Raw genomic sequence first — 21,948 nt, 5'->3', positions numbered from 1 at the left:
GCCGCTTCCGCCGCGCTCAGCGGGGCTGGGGCGGCCCCTCCGTTCCGCCGGCCGTGAGCTGAGGCCCGCGGGAGAGCAGCCGCTTCTCCCCGGCGGCGGTGGTCTGCATCAGCCCCGGCAGGTTAAGGCATTCTCGGAGCCGGGCGGGCCGAGCCCGCCTGTTCTGTGCGCGGCAGTTCGGTGGCGGTACCTCGGGCAGGGAGGGAGCGGTAGCTGCGGCTGCCCTGGGTGAGGGGAGCCGGGGGCAGGTGAGTTGAGGTGGGGACACGGGGCCGGGGTTTCACCGGCGAGGGCGGGTGTATAGAGGAGCTATTACCGCGTAAATCTCTTGGCTTCTACGCAGCCGCGGTTTTATTGCCGGCATTCTAAACATTTCATTTGAAACTATTACAAAGATCTAAAATGTCTGATTGCGTGCAGTTACCTGACTGTTGCAGGCACTCACAGCTGTCACGAGTTCGCCCCAAATCACACTTCTGGCATGTGGCTTTTAGTTGGGAATTTCTGCTATCTACTATTCTGCCAGCTGCCATAATATTTGCAAAAACTGATTGCTTAGTATAAATTTTCATCCTAGGAAAGAGTTTTTTGCCCTCTTCCCCGTTCTCTAAGTGGTCTTTTTCTAGTAATTTTTCATTCTTTATATGCTGTGTAGTTGCTTAATGCAAAAATTTAGCCACAGAGTCACTGGAATGGCACCGTAGAAATGTGTGGTGTAATAACCAACAAATATTTTAGAATCAAAGCCAAATGGGAATTGGCAGGAAAAAAACCCAACAAATTTCTTATGTTTATAGGAAATTGCTGTATAGAAGGCTACCTCAGATTTTGATGAGCAGGCATGGTAAGAATAAAAGCACATTTTAAATGTTTTCTGAAATGGTCATCTCTTGGAAAGCAAATAGCTGCTCTCCATCTCAGAGGAATACGTGTTTTACTCTGATGCTGTGAGGAGTTTGTCATGAAAAGTTCAGGGTTTTAATTTCAAACTTATAAAAAAAGATACTGTGAAAACAGGTTGATTTACATCAGTCTAAAACTTAATCATGCTTTCACTTTAGAGATCCCAGATTTTAATGCTACTTTGGCATGTATTTGATAATCTAGTTTGGTTTCTTTTGCCACAGAAGCATTAGTCTAGTTGCAAGAACATACCTTTGCTTCAACATATGAAAACCTCTGCACTCATGGGCTTTTTTAAAAGTATAGTAATTTGAGAAATAGAGATAAGACTATATATGTCTTAAACTGATCATACACCTTCTATAGCATCTTCATGGACATTGTGGACAGCTATCTCCTTTACTTGTATGCTTTTGGAGCAGTATGCCAGTATCAGTGTGATGCTGATTTTTATTAGTTTTGCTATAGGATTATCCCCACAGTAATTGTTTTTGCATAGTTTAGCACTTCCCATAGAAGCACTGTGATATATATGGCCTGTAGAGATAAATGTGATGAGGTCGCTGGGTAACTGGCTTTAAATTTTATGAAGGTAACTTATAAATTCTTAAGAAAAGCAAGTTAATTTGCAGATTTACTTGTCTGTGAAGGCACATTATATATGCTGCCTTCAGCAGCATATATTCAGAACTAGCCTTATTAATCAAAAGGCTGCAGACATCAGTTACTCCTCTAGTTATAAAGCAGTGAGGTGTGTGCACCATCCAAAATAGATATAATACTGATTTTTCACCTTTACGTTCAAGTGACTGAGTAGGTCCTGTTTGCAAATGAATAATGTATTTCTGGAGTGTAACAGCATGCAACAGCTACAGCATTACCATGGCAAACTTGATTTGTCCTGAAATGAGATGAAACTGAGTGCTTTCTGGTGATTTTACTGGTTGTGACAGTAGCCTTGCTTATGGCCAAATGTTGAAACAGTGGTTATATGCAGTGCAAACTTGCTTATGTTCTTGATGGGGCTGGGAAATAAAACAGTGTCTGTTAGTATTTTATTGCTGATTTAGTTCTTGTTTTCTGCCTTTTGCTCAGGCTGTCACGCTGCATACTGATGTGGGAGATATTAAAATTGAACTATTCTGTGAGCGTACTCCAAAGACTTGTGAAGTAAGTCATGTACCAGGAGTAGGATTGCCTAGTGGTGAAACAAAGCAGTAGAAATAGTGAAGACTGTGGAGGAGGTGAAGTGGCTTTTGCAATTTCACCTTTTCATGTAATGCAATACCAACATTTTAAGGTGGTGCAGTGTCTGTTCCACTCTGGAACTTGTGCACTCTGTCATACTGCCTGGACTTTCATGCCTGTTTCTCCCTTGATAAGGTTTATTTAAGGGTGCTTCTTTTGAAGTTCCAGCATCTCCCAAAGTGAGAAATACAGGGGAAATACAGCACCTTTAAGGTGCTTTATTTAAGGCGAAATACAGCACCTAGCATGCGATTCCCAAATTTCCATGGGTTTTCTCATACCCTCACAGACTTGATTTTACTTTGAAAGAGTGAGACTCACTCACAGTTTGTCAGGAACCCCAGTTTTGAATTTTTGCAATAAACTGAAATTGAAATAAATTTCATTTATTCTAATGAAAAAGCTGAGGCATTAAGTTATTGATTACAGAATTACACGTGACAAATAAAATTGTTGAATGGGAATGATACTTGAGAGCATGTCTTAGACTTCTTGTTTGTTCCTCAAGTCAGACAGCCTTGCACTGAAAGCTTTTTATTCTTTGTGTGTGACACTATCAAAGGAGTTTATTAGCTGTGATTTCTTTATGACTACTCTGTGGCAATACTCTGTGGAATTCACATGGTCACAAAGCCAAGAAGAGATAAAAGCACTGGTCTTGCCAATGCTGTCATTTTAGTAAGATAATACTATTTTTTTGAGTTGTTTGTTAATATGGTTTGTTTGATTTTTGTAGAATTTCCTGGCTCTTTGTGCTAGTAACTACTACAATGGATGCGTATTTCACCGAAATATAAAGGGCTTCATGGTTCAGACAGGGGATCCACTAGGTAAATTCTTCTGTCTGGGTTTTTCTGTGGAAAAAATGTACATAAAAATAAAATGTAAGGAAATAAATAGGAATTATGCGTATTAAAACCAAAATGTAAGTAAAGTAAAAATATAAGAGTTATTGTATTGTTGATAAGTGTTTTTTATGATGAGATTATTTTTTGTGGTGGGCTTACAGAAGTGCAGGCATTACCCCAATTTTAAGTAATCATGCTTTCTACAAACTTGAGTTTTACCAACTGTTTCCACTAAATATGATGGTTCTGTTGACTAAAGTAGAAGCAGGTACTACTGAGCTTTGTGTGGTTTCTGCCTGAAAGGCTGCATCTAAAGCATTTGGGGAAAATGTCGCAGACGGTGTCAGCTGTCTGGGAGAAAAGCTGATTCAGTTGTGTCTGTTAATGCTTATACTGAATTTAATTTGAGGATATGTCAGTGTTTTGTTCTGCTGCTTAACAGGTTCCTTATGTAGAGTTATGTCTTAGTGCAGTGTCAAGTACCTGCCTCAAACTAATTGCAGGCTGTCCAGGGTCTTTGTTGTAAAATGCTGTAACAGAACATAATTTCTGGATTCTTCAGTCTAAAAATCCAGTAATTTCTACTGTGGTGCTTCTTTGTCAGGCACTGGGAAAGGAGGTAACAGCATCTGGGGCAAGAAGTTTGAAGATGAATTCAGTGAATATCTAAAGGTATTTCTGTGCTCTCAATATGCACTTAGATTTTCATTTGAATTTTCTCTACAATAATTTTCTCTTGGTCGGAGAACAATAGCTTATTATTAAAATAGGAGCAGGCATATCTGTGTTTGGCAAGTAAGGTTTGAGGGTTTTCATCACAGAAGACAGAAGCCAAAAGAATTTCTGACAGCATTTTTCATGCACTGAAGGCAAAGAAGTAATTTTTCACTGTAAGAGCCATTTTGGGGAGCTAATTACTGATTCTGATAGAATATATTAGCAACCAAGATTTGTTCTTAATAATGGTATTGAGGAAGAGCTCTAAGCCATAGAGCACTTTGCCCAGGTTAGTTCTGGTTTCACAGATGTGTATTCATGCTGAGGTTTTTCCTCTTGTTCAGCACAGTGTCCGTGGGGTAGTTTCCATGGCAAACAATGGTCCCAACACCAATGGATCACAGTTCTTCATCACTTACGGCAAACAGCCACACCTGGACATGAAGTACACGGTGTTTGGAAAGTAAGTGATTCAACTGCACACCTCTGTCAGAGTGTGGGAAGGACCTGAGTATTTCAGGGCATGTGCAAATGCTTGAACTTCTTCTCGGAGTCTGTCGCGGATGCTTAATATTTCCTTTCAAAATACATTATTTGCCACATAAAATATTTTGGTTGTCTTATTTTGTATCGTTTGCTTGCAAAGTCCTTGCCTTGGGATACTTGACTGTAAAGTGTTTTGAGATACCTCAACTATGAAATTTAAATCATTATTAGAAGGGAATTTCTAGCACTTGTGTTTTTCTTGCAGAGTTATTGATGGCTTGGAGACCCTGGATGAGCTGGAGAAGCTGCCCGTGAATGAGAAAACCTATCGACCTCTTAATGATGTTCGCATTAAAGACATTACAATTCATGCCAACCCCTTTGCTCTGTAGCCACAGAATGCTGCAACACATTCTGCAGAGACTGGTCAGATAATTCTCAGATTATGGGGTTTAAAGAGCCATCAGAAAGGGTTACTTCAGAGGGATCATATCTTTGCTTATTGAATGCAGAATTTTCAGGATCTTTACTGTTGTTTGGGAGTTGTGACAGAGAAGTCTTCTGCTTCAGGAGCCACATTTTCCAGAGTATCTTCCAGCATTTTGGTTTTTAAGCATTGTTTTTATACTTGTAAAATAAAAAAGCTTTAATGTTTTTTTTCTAATCTTTGGTTTTTGCATTATCTTTCTGAGTGATGTTATGTTAAAGCAATGTCCTTTCTATAATTTCATGCTACCAGTTTTGTTAAACTTTCTCATAAAGTGTCATCTTCCTTACTAGTTTCCTCAAGAGAGTAAAGTAAGATACACATTTTTTTCCCCTAGGTGAGAGCAGTGTCATAAACAGATGAAACCTTTCCCTCCCAGAAGATTAAAGAACATATTTAAAGGAGTGTTTGCTTTTGTGCTGCTGTGTTGGAATGATAACGTCTTTAGCCTTCCCAAAAGACAGATGGGAGTAACTTCTGCTTCTGGCACAACACTATTGCTATGAAAGAGTAAGTATTTCTGTCCTTACATAGCTGTTGACTGAAACTAGGTAACATGGATTTACCGTAGCTTGTTTTTCATGATTTTTTTGCACAAAGAGTGGAGGATAAACAAAACAAGGAGCACCGTCAAAAAGGCTGTGGTCACATGGTGTTGAACAAATAAGAGCCATTTTGGACTTCTTCCCCTAATTCTGTTTTCACTCAGTGAGCATCCCTTAGCAAAGCCCATTCTTATATATGTGATTTGTAATCCCAGGGAGGCTCAAGATTCAGCTGACTTGCAGTCAGCTTCAGACCATTATTTGGAGACTTGGCCTCTTAATATAATAAGAACTCATTTGCAAGAGAAAGTCAAAGGTATGCCAGGTACAGATTACTGAGGTAATGAGAAGAGTTAATCAATACTTGCTCGAGGGGACGAAGTTTCTATATTCTTCATGGAATGTTGCTTTAAGCTCCCAGCCCTTGTTCCATGCTTAGTATGTTTTAGTGTAATGCTTCAGTCAGGTAAAGGATTTTATTCTTTTAGCTCTGTGCTCATCTCTTATAACCAGCAGCAGTAGCAGGTAAACAGAAGCGTGCAATGGCACACTTGACTGATGTGCAGGAGGAAGGACATACTGGGGAATTTCCTACAGTGCAAAAGAACTGTAAATAATTAATAATTTAAAATTGTACTGAACTGGAAACAATTTCAGGTATTTTTTTCCTCCACAAAGAGAAGGCTGTTGTTACATAGAAAGTGTGAAATGCAGCAGCACCAAGTATTTTGCTCTCTGGAGGACACATTAAATGTAGATACTTTCATTTTTTTTTTAGTCTAATGTTGTGGGTTGAAAGGAGAGTGATCCTATTGGGACAAAATTACAAACAAACTTTTCAAAACTGTATTCTGTCTGTGAGATACGGTAAGGCGATTCCAGAGGAGCGCTAGCCGTGTGCAGGTCAGTGCAGAGACGATTAGCAGCCCCCCGGCAGGGTAAGGAATCGCCATTCCGCGCTTCGGAGTCCCCATTCGCCCCCCCACCGCCCGCCCCCTCAGGCCGCCATGTTCTCTGCGGCGCCTTCTCGGGCGGGCAGAAAATGGCCTCGGCCGCTGCGCCGGGCCCGCAGCCTCTCCCGGAGCCCCTGCTCGGGCCGAGCACGGCGCCTTTCGCCGGGGCGGGGATTCCGGGCCCGCGTCCCCCTCGCTCCGCCCGCCCGCCCGGGGCCTGAGGGGCCGGCAGCGGCCGCCGCGCTCCGGCCTGAGGCGCTGCGCTCGGCTTGGGGCTGAAACGGTGAGGAGTTAGCTCGCTTTTCCTCATGGGCAACCTGGCAGGGAGATAACCCGAGTTTTATTGTCTCCCACAGAAAAGCTTCACTGAAATCTTGAAAAGCCCCTGGGCAATATTTGCCCTTGTTAAGCACACAGAAGCCTTTCTTCTTCCTAGGGTAATGCAGCACTGGGGGCCTGAGGAGGTTGGCAGAAGTGTCCGAGTCACACTGTGTCTTTAAAATGCTTTTTTAAAGAAGGATATAGGTTTAAGGTCCCCTATCAAAAATAATTAACTTGAAAAAAGCTCTTGAATGAAAAAATAACTTGGAAGAAGGAGCAGAGAAAAAAGCCAAAAACTGGGATGTTGAGGAAAAACACAGTCATTATAGTTTAAATTTGATAATTAATGGCTTTGAAAATTGTTTGTCTGTGGATTGTAACTCAAAGAGTAAAATATGTTTGTTACACTTGGGGAATTCCAGTCAAACTAATGGTCCTGAGAGGGATAAAAGAAAAAGAACACTTTGCAGAAGGTGCAGCAGTGCTAAGAATGGAAAAGGGACACCATTCTGAAGTGCACAGGAGAAAAAGTGCTGCAACCATCTTTCTGAAACTCCTGGCAGGTAAAAAACTTCTGGACTTCTGATATCAGTGGGCATGTTTTAAGATTTTATTATTCTGATCAGGTCATGTGATACCAGATTAATTTTTGAGTTTAAGGTATTTCAAGAAAGATGTCGTGCAGCTTAAAATAAAAAGCTGCCTTCATAGGGGCACTAGAATGATTTTAGTTACATGTACTGGATCTTTTTGTTTTTGTAGTAATGATTCAGAAACCAATTCTGTGATTGAAAGAGGCTGTTGTCAATGACACAGTTTTGAAGTTTGCAATCACAAGTCCGAGGAAGGATGTGACACTGGGCATCCTAGTAGCCAAGGATCTGGTCTAATGGGACAGCTGGTGGCAAAAGGAAATACAAGACACTTTATAATACGTCATACTAAACCTCCACAGGTGATAGGACCAATTTTAATTTAGTTTTTTTTTTTTTTATTTTATTTTAAGAAGATAAATTCTCATCTGTCAGTAATAATTGTTGGGTCTGGGGGAATTCTGTGGATAATAGAAGTTTATTCCTTTGGCTCATATTAGTAGCTGACTGTTTTTTGCTAGGATTGCATTTCCTTCAGTGAAAATGTATCGTTTGTACATATGCTTGTGATACCACAGAACATGGTCCTGCTATTTGTTCACTGAATATATTTGAGCAGATTAATGAACAATAGCCATCAACTGGAGTACTTGAAATACAGACATCACTTTCATGCCTTCAAAATTTATAATATGACAAGCATTTGCTTAACCCCTACTCTAAAATCCAAGGACACGCTTTTAAATTAGATTTTGATTAAGTATCACTGAAATAGCAAGGGGGTCATGCCAGACTGACTTTTTCAAGTATCAGTGAGAAATTTGTAGAATTAAATATGGATGATGCCTTCCCACTAGCAGGGTGGGTTTTCTGATTTTTGTTACACTGTTTTAAAACCTGAAGATTGGACTTTTAAGTTGAATTAAGATCTTAAGCCAAGACAGCATAAAGCAAACATATATCTTTTATGATTTAAAAAAATAGCTTCTTGCCAAAGATTCATACAAGTTATTTAATCTTGATTGCCTAAGATGGCTAGTTTAATTTGGACACAAGACTGTTTAAAAATATGTATGTGTGTAAGATAATTATTAAATCCCTATGCTTTAAGAAAAATATAGGGGTCCTGAAATCATAAAGTAAAATTCAGTCAACCAATCTTTTAAAAGAAAAATAATTGTAATTTTTTGTTGCTTTCCTACTTTATCTCACCTGAAAATCTGTTTCTTGCCGTGTTTTCCTCCTGTAACATAAACTATGTGGATTTCCAGGGACTGAATTTGAAATTGCTCCTGCTGTTTGTGGCCTGGTGTGTGTCTGAATGCCTGAGTATCTCCCTGCTGAATGAATTGTTTTGTGACCTGAATTCACTTGAGTTCATTGACTGGCTGCTCAGTCTGGGTGCTGTTCCAGAAGAGCTATTGAAGGAAAATATGCAAGAATGCAGTGGGTGATCTGATCTCTCAGAGATGTACTATGTGCAAGATGCATAGAATATTTTTCAGACTTTATTAACTTTTTAGATAGATGTGGTGGGTTGACCCTTGCTGGGTGACAGATGCCCACCAAACCACACCCACTCTGTCACTGCTCTCCACAGCTGGACTAGGGAGAAAAAAATGGAACAAAAGGTTCACAAAATGAGATCAGGGAGAGATCCTCACCCAATACCATCAGAGGCAAAACAGACTCGACTTGGGGATATTAACTGAATTTATTACCAGTCAAAATCACAACAGGATACTGAAAAGTAAAATCTTAATAGCATCATCCTCCCCTCCCTCCTTTCCAGGCAGTGGAGGGAGACAGGGAATGGGAACACATTCACTTTATCACAAGTTATTTCTGTCCCTGCTCAGGGAGAAGAGTCCATTCCTGGCTCCAGCATGGGGTCCCTCCCAGAGGAGACAGTTCTCCATGAACCTTTCCAGCACGGCTCCCTTTCTGTGAGGAGCAGTCTTCAGGCACAGCCTGTTCCAGTGGTTCCCCATGGGATCACAGGTCTGCCAGGAAACCTGCTCCAGTGGGTTCTTCTCTACAGGTCCACAGGTCCCTGCCTGCTCCAGCACAGGCTTCCCCTGGGGTCACAGCCTTCTTTCAGGAATCCACCTGCTCTGGTGTGGTGTCCTCCACAGGCTGCAGGTGGATCTCTGCATCCCTGGCCTCCCTGGGCTGCAAGGGCACAGCTGCCTCACCATGGGCTGCAGGGGAATCTTGGCTCCTGCACCTGGGGCACCTCCTGCCCTTCCTTCTCTACTGACCTTGGCTGTTCCTCTCGTTCTCTTCCTCATATTCTCACCATATTCTCTTCCTCATATTCTCTGAGTGCAATTACATCGGTGCCATAACTTTTTTTCCTTCCTAAATATGTTATCACAGAGGTGTTAGCACCATCTCTGCTTGGCCCAGCCTTGGCCACTGGCACCCCTGTCCTGCAGCTGCCTGTGTCCTGGAGAAAGCTGGCATTGGCTCTGTCAGACACAGGGAGAAACTTCTGGCAGCATCTCTCAGAAGCCAACCCTCTAAGTCCTGCCAGCTACCAAAACCTGGCCACACAAAACCAGTACAGTAAGTGCTTTTAATGCAAGATCTGAGGGAGCTTTTAGAAGACTTTTATTTTTCTTTTTTTCTTTGGGAGTGGGGATTGTTATTCTGTAGAACTTGCATTTTTTTATTTTCCTTTTTTCACTGTAAATGTGCAGCATTTGCTGATGAGAGCATTTGCAGCCTTGATGAGAGTTGTCTATTAACAGTTGTCCAAGTAGATATTTACAGTTTAAACAATAATCTAGAATAGTTTCAATGGTAATCCTTAAGTCTATTTTGGTTTGCTTTGCATTTTTAATAGCATACATAAATACCACAGGGTGATGGGTGGGGTTTTTTATTTCTAGGAACAATAATAAGGTATAAGGTGGATGTATAATAAGGTGTATGTTTTCAGAATTGATATTTAAAATTTTAGTATTTTATGCATAGATGAACCTTGGTTATATTGTCAGCATGTACTAAAAAACTACCTTTTTAGAAAAGGTTGCCATTGCTATAAACAATGTATATCTGAATATTCTTCATTAGAAATAGTTGCTCATCTAATCACTCTTCTAATCACTGTTCGATCCCATCTCTTCAGGAGAGGCAAACGTGTAGCTGTGAAAATAATAAAAAATTATGGCACCTTTGCCTTCAGTCAGAGATGAGGGCTATGGGCTTTGGGTGTGCAGTATTTGAGGATAAGCATCAGACACTTTGATGCCCACAGGCCAGTGCAGAGCTCCTGCAGTGAGCCATGGCCACAGCAGCCTGTTAGGCTGCACTCTCATTTGAGAGGTGTCACATGCATGGAACTGTGCTCCAGCAGCACAGTGCTCTCTTTCTTGAGCTCTTGGACTGGGTTGGAGTCTGGTATCAAACAAGAACCTTCTGACTCCTTTCACAGCACTGGGACAGTCACAGCCATGACACGTTAGGAGTGCAGTGCATTCTCATGGACTGCTACCTTGGAGCAGCACTAGTTCCTGTAAGTTACTGTGAACCTTAGGATGATGCAGCATCTGTAATTCTCCTCAGGTGGGTGAAAATATGCTGGAGAGGCAGGGATTTAGGAGAATGATTTATGCAAGAACTTCAGCTGCCTTCCTCCGTGGTGCCACACTGAAGAGAGATGTGGGCACAAGGGAAGGGTATGAACAGAACATTTCTACACATTGCTTTCAGTCAACATTTTGGCAGCAGCTTGGTGTGAAGGATCACCTTCTTAACATTTGTAATTTACAAGCCATGCTAGTAACAGATGTAGCTTCATCTGTCACCATCAAAAAATTCAAATATCTCATCTTGACAGTATTGCTGAAACTTGAGATTAATCAACAAAGTTAAAAAAAAGAGAGTCAAGGGGGAAAAAACCTCAAGGGACAAAACCTAGTACACTCCACCTTTAGGAAACAGATCAGTACTGCCTCTTTCTTCCTTAATCTGAAAGTGATTATTGATTGCAGGGTACAGTGAAAATGGATAACTTCCTGATATTGATAACTTCCTCTAACAATGAACAAAAATGTCTCTCTGGATTTCCTTCAGAGCCATGGCAAGGAACTGGGGTCTTTTGCCATATCACATGGCAAAGAAAAGCAGGTAATTATATTTTTATGTACTGGACTGCTATGGTTTTCTTTTCAATATTTTCAGATTAGATTTAAGACCCAGTCATCTCTTTGACAAGCTGGCTGCTCTGGTGGACTACTCCCAGATCAGTTCCCAAGTTGCAAACACAAATGTTGGTAAACTTCTACTGAAGGGCCAAAACAGAATATCAAATTAAAAAATAGTCTGTTTGTCTAAAGAAATGAAAATTTTTCTGTCAAGGACAGCTGGATGGGGATGAACAAAATCCTGGTGGCAGATACTTGTCAACACTGAAGGTAAGAGGCGACAGGGAAAATGCTCTTGAGGACAGACGCTTTAAGCATAACTGTGAGATAAACAACGAAACATTATTTTATTTCCATGAGGCATTCATGACATGGCAGGATTCTGACCACAAGAACCTCTTTGATGTGGTTCAGAAGATGCTGGATTTTTTTGCAAACAAGCACTGCTCTTATCGTGCAGCACTTTTCTTTCTTCTCTCCATTGAAAGGCAGAAAGAGGGCAAATGCTCCTGTAGCTAAGCAGGCTGAGTCACAGGGCTCAAAGAAACTTAAACATTTGGTTATATTGTAACTAACTGCCTTACTTTTTAGTCTGACTTCTTGGATACTTACCAAATACTGACATAAAACTTACTTAATATACAGATGAACCTGGTTTTCAAACTCAGGGGATGTTAGCACTTTCAACATGGAAAGGAGCACCCTAATAGCAACAAAGTAGTATTTTAATTTAATTTTATTCAACAGTCCTTGAATTAGGCAAAAGACGTAGCACTGCTTTGTACTCTATAGTGGTGCTTTGCTTTCTTTTCAAATAAGGAGCAGAGACAGCTCTTTGCATTAAGTGTAAGGATGGCCTTTATTTGCTTAAAAAAAAAGTTACAAAGTAAGGAAGATCACTGTAGTATTGAACAGATTGCATTGTGATGACCAATTTTTTCATTTATTTTAGTAGGTGTACTCTGGTTACCAGTACTTCAGTTAATGCTCACTGTTAGCTTACAACAGTATAGACTTCACCTTTTTTTCCCCATTCTTTCTGAATTGAACTGTCCTGAGAATTTCCATTAGGAATTAAAGTTTCAGAGAGCAGATAAGTTGTTTGGTTTGGCGCGTGAGCTGCCAGCATAAAAGAATCTCTAAACCTCAGAGGGGGAGGGGTGGTGTTTTGGCTGCCTTAGGTTGCAGCAGCTGTGCATTTACAGAGCAGCACAAAGCAGCTGCTCCCCTGCCCCAGCCCTGTCAGCAGCAGTGCCTGGCTCAAGAAAGCTGCTGGGCAGCTCTGTGTGGAACAGCACTGCTTGTGCTTCCATGAGGGAAAGGGAAAAGGAAGGCATCCCGAGAGCTGCAAGGGCACCTGACAGTCCCTCAGGAACATGGGCCACCAGCTGTGACAGCCAGCAGGCTCAGAGATGCCACTCTTCATGCCCCAGCATGGTAACCAATTCCTGCCACCACAACAGCTTCTCTCCAGCAGCGGGGCTCCCACCTTCCCCACAGCTGGAATAGAGGATTGCTTTATGCTGGAAGTCTGGTAAAGGGATGACAAAGTACCTGGGGACATGGACAATCACCTATGACGGGGGCTATTTGGTGGTACAGACTGCAGTGCCACACAAGCCATTGCCTCGTCCCTTGGGAGGCTTTTTTGTAGTTTAATTTGCAAGCAGACTGCCCTAGGTCTCATTCACCATATCACATCTACTCCAATACAGACAGAAATCCCAACAGATGACATGGATTTCACCGTGGAAGGCCTTATATTACATTATTACAGTAGAAAATACAGGAGGTAGAAGGTAACTGAAAGGACAAATGCAGGTTAAGAGTCAAATTTAACAGCTCCTGTAAGCTACTTAAACATGGTTTTAAAAACTAAATCCAGTATTCCATTAACTATAGAAAACAGTTAAAATAAATTGCCATGAGAGCCCTTATATCATGCTTGATACAGGGAGGTAGGATGTAAGAATCAGAAGGACACATGAGACATGACACTTATCTACAGCTCCTGTTTGCTTTACTGAGGCCAGAGTTTCACAGGTCAGTCACCCTCTTCAGCTTCAGACTCCGACTCTGCAACAGAGAGACCTCATCAGCAGCCTGGCCATGGCTCAGCCCCCAGCCCTGAGCTCAGCTGCTGCCCTGCATCCTGCACAACAGCTGCTGCCGGATCCACAGGGATTGTCCTGGCAAGCTTTTCTAGCCAGGACCAGGGGAGGGGGCACACTAGTCTCAGAGGGGCAATTAACATCCTCCACTCCCAAACACAGCATTATTTGCATTAGGACTCCCAAAATGAACAAACTTCACATAGGAGCTAAGCTGATGGTTACCTTCTTCAGCATTCTTGAGCCATTCAACAAACTTCTTCATCTGCTCCAGAAAAACACTCTTTCCTTTTGCAAGATGGGCATCTTTATACCACTTGAGGATGGGTTCTTCACTCAGAACTTCAGCTGTAAAGATGGACAAGAGCAGTGTTAACACAGTGAACTGCTGAGAACCTGATTGGGAGCCTTTGCTTCCTCTCCTAGGAGCATCATGTCCTCCTCTAGGTACAGCTGGACAGACCTGCACTAGGAGTGCCTTCAGCTTTGAAATTCAGAGAACCAGGCATTTTGGACAGTTCCTCATGCTGGGAGTTTCCTCAGTACTGTATCCAGGAGCTGCACTTTCACTCCCACTAACAGTCTGGAGTGTTTTAGAGTTATTTGAGATGGCACACTAAGCAAAGGTTCAGTTAACAGCTAAGAACAGATGCAAATTCTGTTGAAGTCCAAAGTAAACACTTCCTGTGGTGCAGGTGTTTAGATTTTACAAGTACAGAACAGTCTTCAGTTTAACAAGTTTCCATAGGTGCACAGCTTGGTTTTTTTCAGTACCACCTTTTATCAGACATTTAAAAAGAGCCTGAAACATATTGGTGGTCTCAATCTTCAGCTGCTCACACTCAATGTTTAAGAGAACTAAGAAGAATAAACGATCATGGAACTTAACAAAATGCCTTAAAAATCTAAATTTAGCTTTGTTCTGCAACTCTTAAGCAGATCTACTGTAGACAGGCAGCATCTTTGTCTTGCACTTCCCCATGTGCAAAGGGCCAGCCACATGCACCTTTGCATTTTTACTAACATGAGGTAGAAAATTCTTTAACTTAGGAAGTGCAATCTTGTACACTGATCTCCCCTGTTTCAGAAACTTTAAAAAACCCAACCAACCAAAACCAGCCCCTCGAAAAACCTACAAACCCCCGGAACTACAACCCCACAAAGTTACCTTTGTAGAAGAGCACCACTATTTTCTGGAAGGCCTTCATGAAGTGAATGTTGTCATAACAATACTCCTGAATCTTCAACAGAAGAGTCAGCTCTGACTGACCTTGGGTGGTGAAGGCAGCAAGTAGAGGGCTGTATTGCTGTAACAAGAACATCAGATTGGCACACACAGAAGACTTCTTATTTACCACCTGACTAAAGCTGGTTTTGCAGTTTCCATCAGCCACTGCTTAGAAATTTGCAAACCACAGCCCCACCCCAGAACAGCTCTGCAGCAGTCACTGCCTCTGCCTCAGGCCCGTGGCCTGTAATACTCCTCGTAAGGGGAAGAATTCCCCATCTCATTCTGTCTCTGCACTAGCAGAGTTGTAGCTTTAACATTTAAAATGGAGCTCCAGACAGAAGGGGTGCAGACAGAAGCTGCCTAAGGGGTGCAAAAGTCTGTATTGAAGTTACAATACCTTCAAATGCTTAATGGCTTGCTCTGCTACCAGCTCCTCCTTTTTGTTCCACTCCACTGTGCTCATTACACTTGACCAGATTATGGTTACCACAGTCTGTTCTGAGATGTTGTTTTTCTTCATCTCCTCCTTCACGTACAAGATGATCTGCCAGGAAAGTCAGAGTAAGCAGAGAGGCCACTTATGGCACTCAGCTAAATTAAAACTTCTCTTCTAAAGGTAACCCACAGAAGGTTTCAGAATGACAACCAACCTTCCTGATCATACAGCAGGATTCAGGACATTAAGGAAAGACCACAAAGCTCATATCAACCTCCCCCCCAGTTCATCATTTCAGTTCCCAGTGAGAGCTAAGTTCAGTATGAAAGAGACACAGGCACAGAAAGCACGTGCACCTCGTGTACAAACACCTACGTCCTTGAATGGATCTCCCCGTGACATCTGCTCTTGCAGCTCCTTCTGCAGCTCCTTCCGAGCTCCTATGGATTGCTGGTTCCGAACATACTCAGACAGTTCCTTTAGTCCTGCTTCAGTGAAGTACTTGGAGAAGTGTTCAACACTTTGTTTGTTGGCTGGGAAGAGTTCCTGAAAATGAAGTTTTACCACTCTCTTGTAAAAGAAATTTGTGTTGAGTACTTTGCTGGCAAATGCTGCTCACAAAACTGGCTTATGGAACAGCAGAGTGGTTCCAGTGGTACTCACCATGAGCCTGTTGTCCATGTTTACCTTGCGAAGACTGACAGCCACTGCATTGATATCTTTCTCATTTATCCATGATTTGAACAGCTTGACTGCAAAAGCTGCAGAAACACCTGTGCAGTCAGAATAGTTCTATTATTAGTGAAATTCAAAACACAGGGAACCATAAGGCCTGAGTACAGGGTACCTCGTTTGTCAGACCGTGCTCAGAGCAGCAGCTGTGCTTCCAACCCCAGCACAGTCTGCAGCACCTCTCCCTGCCCAAGGACACTGCAGCCTCCAATTGGACTTTTCCTACAACTCAGCATCACAAAGTCTTCCCTGTACTAAACTCAACTCTTCCTGCTGCAATTCAGGAAGTAACCTAAAGACATGACATACATTTTGCATCCTGAAAGGTCCCTCTCAAAAATACAGTGGTGCCTTGCTGGGCAACACTAGTGATGGCAGCCCCCAGTGTCAGGCATGGAAGTCTTACACACAAGCTTTCTCAAGAAACTCATTTTCTCAAGTCTTAACAAGATGTTCCAGGTTCACAGGGGCATCACATTTACCTTTGCTAATCCTGTAGTCAATCTATCACCAGAGGAAGCTTGTGAGCTGCACGGATGTAATATCATCACAGTTTCCACCTACTTGTCATGGTTCTGTCTCCCTTCCTAAGGGAGGAGCTGGGCCACGCTTACCTTCTTTAACCAAGTTCTCATTGTAGAGACTGTTGAGAATTGATGCATTGAGTGTCCCGTTGGCAAGCAGAATACCCGTCAGCATGGCCAGTTTGTTCCGCTCAGATTCTGAGAACCCTTTCAGGAACAGCAGCAACTGCAGCACAAGTAAGAAGAGCTGCATAAAACTACCACCTCCTACTAAACTTTAGCCACTGCCTGTGTTAAACACTTTTGTTTCATCAAGCTAGCAGAAGCATCAGTCACTGGTAGTCATGCAAGCGAGCCATTCTTCTATGAACAACTTTGAAGGGTTGTATTTTAATAATCCATTTCATGATGTAACCCTTCTACAGAGTGATTAACTAGCAGAATGTGAAGGTTTATTTGTCTGCTGATAAAAAAACCACTCCATACCTTTTTGACTTCATCTTCAAAGCCTTTCTCCAGGTACTTGTAACGCCTGATTAGCTTGTTAAAAACCTAGAAAGACAAAGAGTACATTATCTTTGGCAGTGAACTATCATTTGATTTGAATTTCAAAAAACTAAGTTCAGTAAAATAGGTCTGAACTCTTTAGAGCAACCACAGCTTGGAACACTGCTGCTCTACCACTTCCAGTATGCTTAAAGCCATGCGTTATTTTTATGTTAACACACAATTACACAAACATTTAATTTTTGACATTCAACAGCTTTAAGTGAAATTGCCCTAATTTCAGCACTAACCTGAGCAAATGCTTGCATGGTTTCTAGGTCTTCCTGTGCTGCAAACACACAGACATTTGTGCGTGTCATGTCGTCTGCCAGGGTCCCGCCCGGGGCTGCAGGAGGATTTCAGCATTAGCAGTGCTACTCCCAGTGAGGACACTGAGCAGTCTTCAAGCACAACTCCAGCACCCATAGCATGCAACACATTTTCCTGTCATGAGGAACTCAATGACCTGATCGCCACAGACACCCCTACGTCCCCCTGTGTTCCACTGTTGCACCAGAACTTTACAATCAGCTTCAATTTGAACATTTAACTATTCTGGCCCCCTACTGCTAAGGGGATTGACAACACATCTTGTTTCCATATAAGTTAAATATGTTTCCATATAAATTAACAAGGCCACATGAGCTCCTCTTCCCTTAAAGGAAGCCACTCAAGCTGCTTAATTCCAGCAAGTGTCTTTTCAGTGTCTGCTGCAATAGTGCTGCTTTGTGCCTTTTACACGACAGAGTAAGCCACAACAGCAGACTGAAACATGAAGAGACACACAGTTCAAAATTCAGTGCTGCAGAGATGGGCTTGAAACCTTAGTTATTTAGGCTGCTTCACTAATGAAAGTACATTCAGGTCACCAGCTCTGGTGCCAGAACACCTCATCATCAATTTCTATGCCATTCTACATGCAATGGAGTTCCTTTGTTATCAGTTAGTCAGAAACGTGACTTTAAAACCAGAAGCTGGTAAGGCAACAGGATGTCAGTTTTTATTCTGGCTTCCTCTGACTGTAGATCAAAGCTGGTCTTCCTTAGCTACCTGTTACAGACAGGGAGTTGAGTAAAGCACCCCATATCACTACTAACAGCAATGCCTTCTTCCCTTCCCCATCAGACTCATTCCTAGAAGGAACACTTCCTAACACAGGAGGATGCACCGGTTAAGACTCTTGAATGTAAACCCACATATTGTAACAATTACAGCATGTGCTTACCTGGTTAGTGAGCATCTGTTCCTCTTAGTACACAGAGTGTGTACCTGAGTTTGCAAGACTTTTCATCATCACATTTCACTTCCTCAGTCCTTCTGTTTTCTGCCAACTCTACCACCCTCTTATTTCTCACTCCCTGATGGCTGCTAGAGCCCATGACCTCGCTGTTGTCAACAACAAATTATGTGTAACAGCATGTCCAAGACTTCAGATCCTTCTGTAAACAAGTTTCCTTTCCAAAATAACAGGGCAGGGTGCATAAATCATAGGAACATGTCAGAATCTTTCAGGGCAACTACTGGTCTTGTTACTACAGACTATGCATCTGAAACAAGCAATCACCCATCTCTCATCATTAGAAGTGATCCTGATCAGAATCAAGATCTACTCCTGGTTAAAAAAAAAAAAAAACCAAACCAAAAACCCAACCAGCAAAAACTAGCCAAACAAACAAAACCAACCACACCCAGCACACCCAAAAATCCAAAGTACTTTCTTCTAAGCAGAGTTTGTACAATCTACACTTCAAGGAATGCAAACAGACTCAAGTAAAACTGAGGCAGGTTATAGAGAGTATTTCTGTATTTCTACAGTAACTGTTCAGGCACCAAGATGATCAGGTGGTTTACCACAGATTAGCTCAAACCCCATTCTACACACTCAATGGGCTCTTTAGCAGAGATTTTGCACTGAAAGGAAATGTAGCTTTTGCAGAGTGAAGTGAATGAAGCTGACAGCAGCCACATCACAGGGACTTACCCAGCATTCCACCAGCCACCAGGATGTCAAAAAGTGTTTCTGCATAGCGGCGATAATCAAGTTTTGCACCAGAAGCATCAAGAAACTTTGCTACTGCCTCCAAGTCAGTGCCAGTTTCAGTTAAACCTTGAATAATACAGTCCTGGAACTGAGTAGGGTCAAACCTCTCTTTTTCATCTGTAAAGCAAAAATGTTGAAATAAGATTACCATTAAGAGTTCTTTGTGATGATCATTACTTGGCTCTAATAAAGGTTACCTGACTTCTCAGTTTGATTCTTATAACACTCTTCTCATGATAGATCACTCTTTCCCTCCAAAACCAGAGACTTAGCTCTTGCTGGAAGACAATTTTTAATACATGCCCCAATAATTCTGTACATTTAACTCAATTACTCATGTTTTATCTCAGCTTTTTGGGCCTCTCTCTGTTTCAGATGAAATCTTCTGACTGACAAACTGCGTACCATTATCACATCCAAGCCACCTGGAAATTCGCTTTTTGGCTGTGAAGACCATCCCCTCATCTTAACCTGCAGCTAGGTGAGTTTGAGGCAGTAACTTTTCCTCAAGTGCTTGGGGGAAACGTAGACATAGGAGCTAACCTAATGGCCTTAACTGCAGAGTTATTTAGCAACCTTTGCTTTTGTTAAGCAGAACACTCCAGATGCATCTTCACACCTGATACATCAGCTGATCATTGCCTTGTTTTTACTACCGGCAGGGCATAGTCAACATGCAACAAATCCACCCATATAACTAACAGAAAGCCTTAAAGAGGTCTTCAACTTTTCCTCATCTCAATTTGTCCTTAGATTATGGAAATAATGAGATTAGAAGCTTCCACGGGTAAGAGAACTCAACTGCAGATCTTATTTTGAGTGCTGTCTACAGCACAGCTTAGCCAATTCTGTTAGCAGGCTAGTAGGGCATACTGGTGTCCAGTGTCAATTCAAGTATAAACACACTGGTAAAAGCTGGGTGCCAGTTTGGAAATACTGGATCAGTTACTTTCCAGGCAGAACCACAGAGCTCATTCTTCCAGAAGAGTTGCTTCACAGCCAAACTATGGTTAAATGCTTAAAGAGACTAAACCCCTGGCTGCTGGCATTCATCTGCTGGACAGACCACAGCAAACTCTAATGTTCAAGAGATTTTTGAGGTGCTTTGACATTCAAACAGGTTCTATAAATCCAAGTGTGCTTCTGCATGTACAGCATGCCTAAAGCTGTCTGTTAGAGCTAGAACACTGTTGGTATACAAGTAAAACTGTACTGAACAGAAACTCTAAGAGCATCCCTACTTCCTCTTCAGGCTGGAAAAAAGCTCCACAAAACACTAAGTTACTCATCACACCTCTTCAGTGACTAACTCTTCTTATGGAAGTAACTGTGCATGCAGAGAGACATGAATGAATATCCCATACTTTGAATATCCCATACTTTGGGGTTTTTTTGGATGTTGACTGGAAGATAGGTGGGTAGGTAGATTTGTGGGATTTTGTTGTAGGTTCTTTCTGTCAATTTTTAAAAATTTAAAAAAAGAAAATAAAAGTTTTATCCAGTGGCTAAGACTGAAATTTTTACTATGTTAGATATTCCTTAGATGTATGCATTAACTTGCAACAAGCTTGTGCTGGAGTTCCCCTGTAATTCAGGGGTACTAGGTCCTTCTGCTTGCAGGCTACACACTCGGGACAGTTCTAGAATGACCATCTTTTAGGCAAAGCTTATTACAGTAAATTCAGTGACAATTCTGACTGCCAAATACTAATATTTTTATTAATGCAGAGAAAGTTCCAGTCAGCCTCAAGACTCTGCACTTAGCATCGTCTCATGTAAAAAATTTACGGTGAACGCATGAAGGCACTGGTTTGCTTACTGACAGAAACCGAGGTTTTACCGTAAACATATGGCTGGCAGCCGGTCCTGGCAGCGGGCACGGCGCGGTAACTCACCTCTTTTCCTGGTTTTAAAACGCTGGCCCGATAGTGTCGGCTTCTGCGGCTTTTGATTATTCATAAAAGACACCCTGCAAGGAAGCAGAGACACCCGTGAGGACGCTGCGGGCAGGGGCCGCTCCTCCCCCCAGCTCCCGCGGCGCTGGGCGGCTGCGGGCGGCGCCGGCCCCCGCCCGGCTCCCGGCACGCACCGGGCTCCCCGGGCGGAGGCGGCCGCAGGGCGGAGCCGGGGCCCGCGCGGTGCCAGTGCCTGTGCCCGCGGCCGTGCCCGCGCCTCTCGCCCCTCGGCCCTGCCGTACGGCCCAAGCTGGTGGTGCCTCCGCTGCCGCCAAGGCTGCCCCGCTCCCGGGTACCCGTGCAGGGGAGGAAGAAGGGGTGCACCACCTCCCTCCCCGGCCTCCACCACAGCGCGGCGCGGCCCTTACGGCCCAGGCTGCCGCAGCCGGCCCCAGCCGGCCGCCCGCCACCCGCGCCCATCTCCTCACCGACTTTAAGGCAGAGAGAAAATGCCCGAGCGGCCCGGAGCGGAGACGGGCAGGAACAGCAGCGAGGAGCGGTGGCAGCGAGAGCTCTGCGAGCGGAACCGACGCCAGAGGAAGAGGGGAGGGCCGCGCTCCGCTCCGCCCCGCCCGAGAGGATGGAGAAGGGAAGGGGCGGGGAGCGGGGCGGGCTCTCTCAGCGCCGCGCGTCCTGCCGGACTCCGGGCTCCTCCCGAGGGTCTCTGCCCCGCCAGAGGAGCTGCCCGGCCGAACCCTGCCCCGGGGTGACCGCGCCCGGTGCCCCCCGCGCTCCCTGCGGCGGAGCCAGCCCGACACCGCAGGGACACCTCCCCTCTGGCCCGATCTGCGGCCCACGGAGCGCGGGTGATAAGTGCGGGTCCAGCGCCGGAACCCGCGGTATATCGAACTTCAATACCATTCCTGCTGTGCTACCGGACCCTAGATTTGCTTTGCAGTTGTAATAATTTCTTCTTTCAGACCCTGGTGGTAGCAAGCACTTGGCGTACTGTAGTGTGTGCAGACAGGACTATCAGTTACAAACTGTGCCCGTCTGACACACAGCAAAGCACAGGCCTTCTCTACTGCTGTTTAAACACGGGTTCTGTCACTAGCAGTCACCTCAACAGGTCTCATCATACCTTCTGGCTGTAGGCAGTCTGTCTGCTAGCAGACCGCAT

At 43.4% G+C, this 21,948-nt stretch overlaps 2 protein-coding genes across 3 annotated transcripts; one reads left to right on the top strand and one right to left on the bottom strand.

Annotated features, from left to right (window-relative positions):
• Positions 1 to 26: 26 nt before the first annotated feature.
• Positions 27 to 20,377, top strand: PPIL3 (peptidylprolyl isomerase like 3). 2 transcript variants are annotated; one of them, XR_010783920.1, is made up of 11 exons: positions 27 to 248; positions 798 to 844; positions 1,999 to 2,073; positions 2,888 to 2,981; positions 3,604 to 3,671; positions 4,061 to 4,179; positions 4,468 to 4,628; positions 5,027 to 5,199; positions 8,961 to 9,669; positions 10,541 to 11,235; positions 19,249 to 20,377. XR_010783920.1 is itself a non-coding variant. In XM_066553400.1 (7 exons), the coding sequence occupies exons 2-7, from the start codon at positions 842 to 844 to the stop codon at positions 4,592 to 4,594; spliced, it is 486 nt and encodes a 161-aa protein (XP_066409497.1). In that variant the 5' UTR covers positions 27 to 248; positions 798 to 841; the 3' UTR covers positions 4,595 to 4,866. The 2 variants fall into 2 exon arrangements, 1 of the variants encoding a protein (XP_066409497.1); XM_066553400.1 differs by lacking the exons at positions 5,027 to 5,199; positions 8,961 to 9,669; positions 10,541 to 11,235; positions 19,249 to 20,377 and having other exon boundaries at positions 4,468 to 4,866.
• Positions 12,087 to 21,366, bottom strand: BZW1 (basic leucine zipper and W2 domains 1). The gene is made up of 12 exons (XM_066553396.1): positions 21,257 to 21,366; positions 20,769 to 20,842; positions 18,814 to 18,990; positions 17,084 to 17,178; positions 16,773 to 16,838; positions 16,377 to 16,512; positions 15,694 to 15,803; positions 15,406 to 15,576; positions 14,992 to 15,138; positions 14,532 to 14,670; positions 13,589 to 13,711; positions 12,087 to 13,328 (listed from the first exon to the last, which is right to left on the bottom strand). The coding sequence occupies exons 2-12, from the start codon at positions 20,830 to 20,832 to the stop codon at positions 13,297 to 13,299; spliced, it is 1,260 nt and encodes a 419-aa protein (XP_066409493.1). The 5' UTR covers positions 20,833 to 20,842; positions 21,257 to 21,366; the 3' UTR covers positions 12,087 to 13,296.
• Between the last annotated feature and the right edge of the window lie 582 nt (positions 21,367 to 21,948).

The sequence above is a fragment of the Molothrus aeneus genome, chromosome 7 (assembly GCF_037042795.1).
Source record: "Molothrus aeneus isolate 106 chromosome 7, BPBGC_Maene_1.0, whole genome shotgun sequence".
Classification (NCBI taxonomy): domain Eukaryota; kingdom Metazoa; phylum Chordata; class Aves; order Passeriformes; family Icteridae; genus Molothrus; species Molothrus aeneus.
Note: the sequence above shows the minus strand (reverse complement) of the source record. Positions and strands in the feature narration are given on the sequence as shown.

Excerpts from the sequence above, each read along its gene's own strand:
- PPIL3 (XM_066553400.1), top strand. Across the intron at positions 2,982-3,603 it reads TCAGACAGGGGATCCACTAG|GCACTGGGAAAGGAGGTAAC; the intron begins GTAAATTCTTCT and ends CTTCTTTGTCAG. Across the intron at positions 4,180-4,467 it reads AAGTACACGGTGTTTGGAAA|AGTTATTGATGGCTTGGAGA; the intron begins GTAAGTGATTCA and ends TTTTTCTTGCAG.
- BZW1 (XM_066553396.1), bottom strand. The coding sequence starts at position 20,832 with ATGAATAATCAAAAGCCGCAGAAGCCGACACTATCGGGCCAGCGTTTT. Across the intron at positions 18,991-20,768 it reads TTTTAAAACCAGGAAAAGAG|ATGAAAAAGAGAGGTTTGAC; the intron begins GTGAGTTACCGC and ends TTTGCTTTACAG. Across the intron at positions 13,329-13,588 it reads GCTCAAGAATGCTGAAGAAG|AGTCGGAGTCTGAAGCTGAA; the intron begins GTAACCATCAGC and ends TCTCTGTTGCAG.